Genomic DNA, 7338 nt, shown 5'->3' with positions numbered 1-7338 from the left:
CTGACCTCCACCGTTGCTGTTACGAAGTCAACTGTTCGTCTGTCACTTCCCTGAAGATCATGTTTTCCCCACTCTGGCTGCTTTTAATATAAAACCTACTTGTTTGAGTAGTCTTTTAATTTATTAACATCCAGGTGGACTTTTAACTTATCTTGCTTGATTTAGGTGGGCTTCTCTAATCTGATGAGGTCATTAATACTGGAAAATTATCTCTGAACAGCACCTTTCTCCCCCCCCCCCCCCATTCTCTTGGCTTTCACTCACTCATTATCAAACATGTATTTTTCAGTGTCCTGCTTCAGTTAACACTTCTTTATAGTTTCCTGTTATTCAATGCTGTATTCTGTATTTTTACCAATCTTCCAGTTCATAAAAGAATTTTTTCTGTTTAACTCATCTGCTGAATTTCTAATTTTAACCATCATGTCTCATTTCTATAAATTCTATTTAGCTTCTTTCCATATTTGGTCATTTCTGGAAATCTCATTCTTTCATCATATTCCAATACTCTCATTTCTTTTAATGTATTAAACAGTTCAGAATATAAAATAATACTGGATCATTCCAATCTGTAAACCTTTGCAGGTTTAATACGGCAATTTGAAAGTTCTTATCGACTCTTGTTCATGGTGGCTTTCTGTTTTCACACTTGTTACAATCTATCTGATTATGAATAACAGTGGTGTAACTATCGGTGGGACTCCTTTGAGGCCTGGCTTGGAGAGAAGCCCAGGGAAATACAGAAAGGTGGCTTCCTGATGAATTCTCTTCCTTCAGAAAGGATTGTTTTAAGATCCTACTGTTCTAAAATTTCTAATAATTTCCTTTTCCTTCGTAAACTCTTATATTATGAAAGACAAGACAAAGTATTTCAATCTCTTTGAAATATTTTTTTAGAACCATTTAACCAGTCATTATTTGATTTCTTGGTTAACTTCCACTTCTAAATTTAGTTAATTGGCAGTATTTCTTTGCAAAAGTGTGACAAGGCTTCCATTTGGCTAAGAAGAAACTTATTTCCATGTTAGCATTATAAATAATCACAAATCACTATAGCATCTAATTTCTTTGCTTTTAAGAGGCATTCCCAGAGCAACCTCTTATACCTAGAACATCGCAGAAAAGTGTGCTGAATCTATAACCAGAGGATAATAATGCCAATGAGTGGAGTCAAAATATTATATGAATACTTTAATGCAAAATGCTTAACACTTAAAATTAGCAAAGCTTCATTTAAATTAAAACTCCATTTAACTAAAGATGGTTAAACCCAAGAATTGTACAGTAGTTGATTTCTGCTATATAATGCCAGTCCTAATGTAATACAGTAGGAACTGCATCGTTAGCTGTCATTTCCTCCATCGCTCATCTGAACCCTAAGGGGTAGGGGAGAGGATACTCAGACAGACACAAAACAAAATACAGCCAAATAAACCGTGCAGTGATTCCTAAGAGTTATAAATCCATTTGACTAAGCTGTCCAACCAAACAGCTGGGAATAACTGCAGGTATTGTTCCAGAGCTGGTAAGAGGTTTTGTTTTTACAGCATGGTAGAAGGTCTGCACTAGGTGAAAAGTCACAGTTTAAGGATGCATGTTCTGTAAATAGTTCCTACATATACACATTTAGTGTGTGTAAACACTAGAAATATACATTAGACAGAGTACCCTTACCAGTTGGGTACAGTTTAAAAAAGAAGATGAGGTAACATGAATCTCAAAGTCCACAGGAATCCTGCCTGAAGAATTTGAACAGCTGCCAGTAATTCACGTCCAATGTACAGGGGTTAAGGCGTCTCTTGGACCCCTACGGTTTGCTGAAACTGGATTCGCTGGCTTTCAGCATAGCAATTGCATCTTTCACTGCATGGTAGATAACATTCTTCACCTAAAAGGACAGGAGAAAACATGGTCAGTTCACCAATAAATCTAAAATCTGTCCCTAAGAGTAAACTTTTCCCTTACCAATTTTACTACCATTCTCTCTAAATTTTTTTTTAAATTTTTAATATTTTTTTAAATTTAGAGTCAGAGAGAGAGAGAGAGAGAGAGAGAGAGAGAGAGAGAGAGAGAGAGAAAACGAGAACACATGAGGAGGGGCAGAAGGAGAAAGAGAATCTCAAGCAGGCTCCATGCTCAGCACAGAGCCTGACATGGGGCTTGATCCCATGAACCGTGAGATCATGACCTGGGCCGAAATCAAGAGTTGGACGCTCAACCACTGAGCCGCTCAGGAAGCCCCTCTCTCCAAATTTAAAACTCAGTATTCAACATGTCAATACTGAAAAGGCCCCTAGACTCCATTAGGCCAGTATTTCATACCTATTTTAAACCCATGCCTTTTCCCCCTCATGCAGGTTTTGATGCCACGTGGCACTGAGCCTGGTGAATACAGGGAGAGGCAAGTCCCAAGGTACAATTTTTCAAAACCTGTATGTTCCCCTAGTTTTCCAAGTATGAAATTATATTTTACATAATTCACTATTAAAAGCATCTTTGAACCCACTCTCTGGATCCTCAAGATTCTGTTCTGCTCTATTCAGGGATAACAACACAGCATTAAGAGTCTTTGTTCAAGACCAATGTCTGGCAGTTGAGCCAGGATCAGATATCAGATCTATTCATTTTCAATACTAAAGCCTTTCTCTTGGGGCACAGTATTTACAATCTAAACAACAGCAAACCAAGGTAAGATTTCTTCTATGTTTGTTCCTCCTTGGCCTATGTAGACAGTGGAACTAGACATAAGCCAGTTCATCAACTCATGTGCCAAGTGTGATATGGCCAAGTTCACAGACTCTCTTTATAAGGTCAATAATGGGTCATGAAGCCAGAGTCAGAGAACACCAGGAATCAGTAATATTTTTACCTGTAATTTATCTTCATGATTGGTGTGAGTCTGTGACAGATAACGGAATTCCTGAGTAAGCCAGAAACAGTGTTTAACATGCTCTGGAGAAACAAAATCTTCGGCCACTTTGATACAGCTATATAAGTTATGAACCTGGAAAACACAAGCTACATCAGTAACACATATGCAAAAGTTCTTAGTGTAAGGAGAATAAAGAACAAAGTAATGTTTCTTGCCTGATGTGGAGCTCCTGCTGGGATAAATACCACATCCCCAAGAAACTGTACAATAGCCCAGCCTTGAACTCCATACTCTTGGTGAAGACGCTTTCTTAGTGATCGGTCTAAATACCAGCTCTGATCATGAATGGGATCATGGTCTGCTGGGTTTTCTTGACCTTGCTCTTCTGATACCTAGAATACATTTGAAGTATTATGAAACTGAGCAACATATTGAGGCCCAGCGAGGGCACTTCCCCCTCTGAATAGTGTGGGCAGTCAACAGATGTCAGGCCTTCCTTAACAGATACTCTGTTGGCAGAAAGAGACAAGTAATACTCAAAGACATTAATTGAACGAACCAAGAGAAAACTGAAAGAAAATGTGGCTTTCCTTCTGTTATTTCCAATAATCTCTGACTGGCAGTCTGCATATATTTGGAAATGCTATATTTGGACAATATTTTGGTCTAGACTTTTTTTTTTTAACGTTTATTTTTTGAGAGAGAGAGAGAGAGACAGAGTGCAAGCGGAGGAGGGGCAAAGAGAGAGGGAGACACAGAATCTGAAGCAGGATCTAGGGTCTGAACTGTCAGCACAGAGCCCAACACGGGGCTTGAACCTACACAGTGCGAGATCATGACCTAAGCCAAAGTCGGATGCTTAACTGAGCCACCAGGCGTCCCTGGTCTAAACTTTTGAACATAAACAGGCTCAAGTTCCTTAGAAACAGACTTGCTGTATTGCAGTTATTAAAAATCTATATTCATTTAACAATCTGAAATACAGTGTTACAGACGAGTCCCAAAGATAGCTATAGAATAAATTTGTTTATTCTAGACACAGTTATTTGGCAGCCCAGACTCAGGTTGACACAATCAAAGGAACAATATGGTGACCAGCAGGTTTTGAAAGAGTCCAATGATCCCAAGTAAGAAACAGTTTTGACTCAAACCAATGCTGGTTAAGGACCTACCTGGTACCAGGCAACAGGCTAGGAGTATTCACATTCATTCCTCACAAACTGAAGAATGAGAATGTCAGTCACAGATGCCTGGGCTGCAATCAGTAGCCTCAGTGGCAAACAGGTTTAAAGACTGAGTGTGTCCATTTTGCCTAGAACTTTCCACACACAGCCCTTGCTGAACAATCTGCCTACTACTAGAAACCTGAAATCTTAAAAAACCCCTGCATCCCTTTCCAATGACCCTTCACAAGCTAATGGCCACAAGCAATGCCTGAGGCTTTCCTGACCTACTACTAGTGAGGAGACAAAACCTACAGGGACCTAAGTAACTCACTCTGAGCAAAGATATCAAGGGCCAAGGAATTTTATATGAACCTCTAAAGTACAGTACTTAGATTTTCAAGGCAATAAAAACAAACCGGTACTGGCGCGCCTGGGTGGCTCAGTCGGTTAAGCGTCCGGCTTCGGCTCAGATCATGATCTCGCGGTCCGTGAGTTCAAGCCCCGCGTCGGGCTCTGTGCTGACTGCTCAGAGCCTGGAGCCTGTTTCAGATTCTGTGTCTCCCTCTCTCTCTGACCCTCCCCCGTTCATGCTCTGTCTCTCTCTGTCTCAAAAATAAATAAACATTAAAAAAAAAAAATTAAAAACAAACCAGTACTAACAGATGATCAGAGGAACTAACCTGAAAGTAGAGCACAAAAATCTCCAAATCCACTATAACGTAAAACACAGTCATAAGGAAAAAGGCAAGGCCCCTCTCCTCTTTTCAAAGGTGTGAGCCTAATCACTTTGAAGTCTGTTCCTCAGCAACCAGCTTCAGCCACGTCAGTCTGACAGGCACAGGTCTAACTTTTGAGGTCGTGATGACTTCCTGGTAACCAGCTAGTCTCAACATGTGGTAATTTATAATACTGCTATTCTCCACGCCTCTCTCCTCACATGCCATAGGATAAAGGGCACACCTTTTTAAGGAATTCTCGTATTTTCTCTGTGTCCTTTGCAGCGTATATATGCCAGAGGGCTCCCGGCTTCTCTTTTCCCTCGATAAATCGCTTTATTGTGAGTTCATCAGAATCTCCGTCTTGGATGGTTTTAAGGACTTCTGGAGCAAGAGAAAGCAAATATCACACCAAAGTCTCCAGCTCAGAGAGTAAGCCCCACTTTTATGCTCAGCAGCACCCTACCTTCTTCTTGGTCACACTGTCCTTTGGGAATTCCCACATACACCATGACATTAGCTGCATCAGATACGTCTAAGTGAAGATTTGTTGTTCCATATTTCCTGTCTTCCGGAGTAATCAATCCTGCCAACAGAAAACACCTTACATTTACTGAGATGTGAAGGCTGCCATTCTCTTTCCCACTCCCTGGGAGATACTTGGTCACAAACTTAAAACTTGCCTCTCTAAATCATGTACAAGACAACAGTATTTAATATTAAATTATCCTTTCAACTTTGAAAGAAAGCAATCTCATCAAATATTTAATCATTAAAACAAAACAAAACGACAACAACAAGTTCTAACAGTAGGACTTCTGTTTCTGATGACAGGCAAAGTAGGTCCTTGACACACACTCCTGTAAGAACTAAAACTACTGGATGAAATTATTGAAGAAAATTTTCTTCCAATGAAATCAGTGTGCTGGCAAAAAAAAAAAAAAAAAAAAAAAAAAAGAAACACTCATAAGCCAAGAAATCAGAAAGCAGGACTCAGGAATGGTAAAGTGGCTCCTCCAAAAGGACATGTGCTTGACCAGGTGAATCCAAGCCCAGGTTGTCACAGCCTAGAGCACTGTGGGGTAAAACCTAAGGCCCAGGGTCCACTCAGGATGGAGAGTCTAACGGAAATCCCCTTCACATACACATAAAGCTGGGACCTCAAATGACTATACACTCAGAATGAAAGAAAACACTGCCTTGGTTCCTTCAACTGTAAAAACAAAAACAAATAGGGAGGGTAGGGTGAGCCACAGCACAAGCTCATAGTCTGAGACTTTAATCTCCTACCCCCTGGAAAAGATCTACTTTGCTCAGCACTCACCTTGAGGCTCACCAAGCCCTGTGGTCACCCTGGACAGCCCACCCTGACATGTGGACTCTGCTTCTTGAATGGGCAGTGAAGGGAAGCCTGGCTTGTACTGGGCAAGCGGAAGTCATTTTCTAACCTGCCAGCCCCTGAAACAGCCCTGTTTTGTCTGGAGGAGGCCAAGGACTTCCCTCTGATTTGTGAGAGCCTACGGTTCTAGGAGCCGCTCTCCACAGCAGAGGGCACCCCATAACATCCACCTGGGACTGTGGCCCTAAAGCCCTGCTGTGCCTTCCTTTCTTTCCATTCAGTTGACCTATGAGCCCCAAGAGTGGGGAGAGAACATTAGGTATTAGGGCAAAATCAAAGGATGTGCTTTAAAGGCGACACATAAAAGGAGATTTGTTTTAACATGGTAAGGGACAAACATAACGGGATTGAATGATGAAACACTCATGGTAAAAAACTGATAGCTACTGTGACTGGGTAGTAAGTATATGGGGAGTCACTGCATTAGACTCTGAAGTTCTGAGTACATTTGGGACATTTTTCCATAATAAAGAGTAAAATTAAAATTTAAGAAGAAAAAGCAATTAATAGGACACAAGAAAAATGAATGAAATGGACAGTAATAAATGATAGCATGGATGAATATCCAAAAGCCTGATTCTATTTCTATAAAGCTCAAACACAGGTTAAATCTCAAAGAATATTCCGCGGGAATACAAATCTATATGGTAGCATCACAAATATGCGGGAACGACAAACACAAATTGCAGGGCGACAGTTAACACTGTGGAAGGAAGCGTGAACAGGTAGGTCTCAGAGCTTCGTCAGGCTGCTTGCTCTTGGATCAGTGCCAAATAGGGGAAAACAGCTGTGCCAACGAGGAAGGAGGTGACACCTACCCAGCCATCAGCACAAAGCCCATCCAAATGTGGCCACGGCGACTGCACACTGATAAAACAGTCTCTAAAAGGAGCCTGAACTCCAACAGACTAAGATCATAAAAACATAAAGGTCCCAGGGAAAGGATTCCCAGAAAATAGAAAATCCTGAAACACAGCACCATGGACTGTTACGAAAAGCACGTGAGCGGACACAATCCGGGCTACTGGGGGTTGGGGGCAGAGTAGAATGGCTCTAGCCTGGAAATTAGGAGACTTGATGTCCTAGGCTCAGACCCGAGAAGGTCACTGTCCCTGCTACTGTCCTGAAGACCTGGACATCTGTAAAACTGCTGGTGGTACTGGAGCTGGAGAGATATTGACTCTC

The 7338-nt window shown here is 41.2% G+C and overlaps 1 protein-coding gene across 3 annotated transcripts in view; it reads right to left on the bottom strand.

Annotated features, from left to right (window-relative positions):
• Nucleotides 1-1176: 1176 nt before the first annotated feature.
• The window catches only part of KDM3A (lysine demethylase 3A), a 52986-nt gene continuing 46824 nt past the window's right edge, over nt 1177-7338 (bottom strand). For 2 of the 3 annotated variants that reach the window (XM_045054525.1, XM_023251854.2), the window contains exons 22-26: nt 5221-5340; nt 4999-5138; nt 3088-3264; nt 2870-3004; nt 1177-1888 (exon numbers count right to left, since the gene is read on the bottom strand). In XM_045054525.1, the coding sequence (XP_044910460.1) occupies nt 1808-1888; nt 2870-3004; nt 3088-3264; nt 4999-5138; nt 5221-5340 (653 nt within the window). In that variant the 3' untranslated portion in view covers nt 1177-1807. The remainder of the gene's footprint in view (nt 1889-2869; nt 3005-3087; nt 3265-4998; nt 5139-5220; nt 5341-7338) is intronic. The other variant, XM_045054526.1, reaches the window with a different exon arrangement.

The sequence above is a fragment of the Felis catus genome, chromosome A3, assembly GCF_018350175.1.
Source record: "Felis catus isolate Fca126 chromosome A3, F.catus_Fca126_mat1.0, whole genome shotgun sequence".
NCBI lineage: Eukaryota > Metazoa > Chordata > Mammalia > Carnivora > Felidae > Felis > Felis catus.
This window is presented reverse-complemented; position numbering and strand designations above follow the sequence as displayed.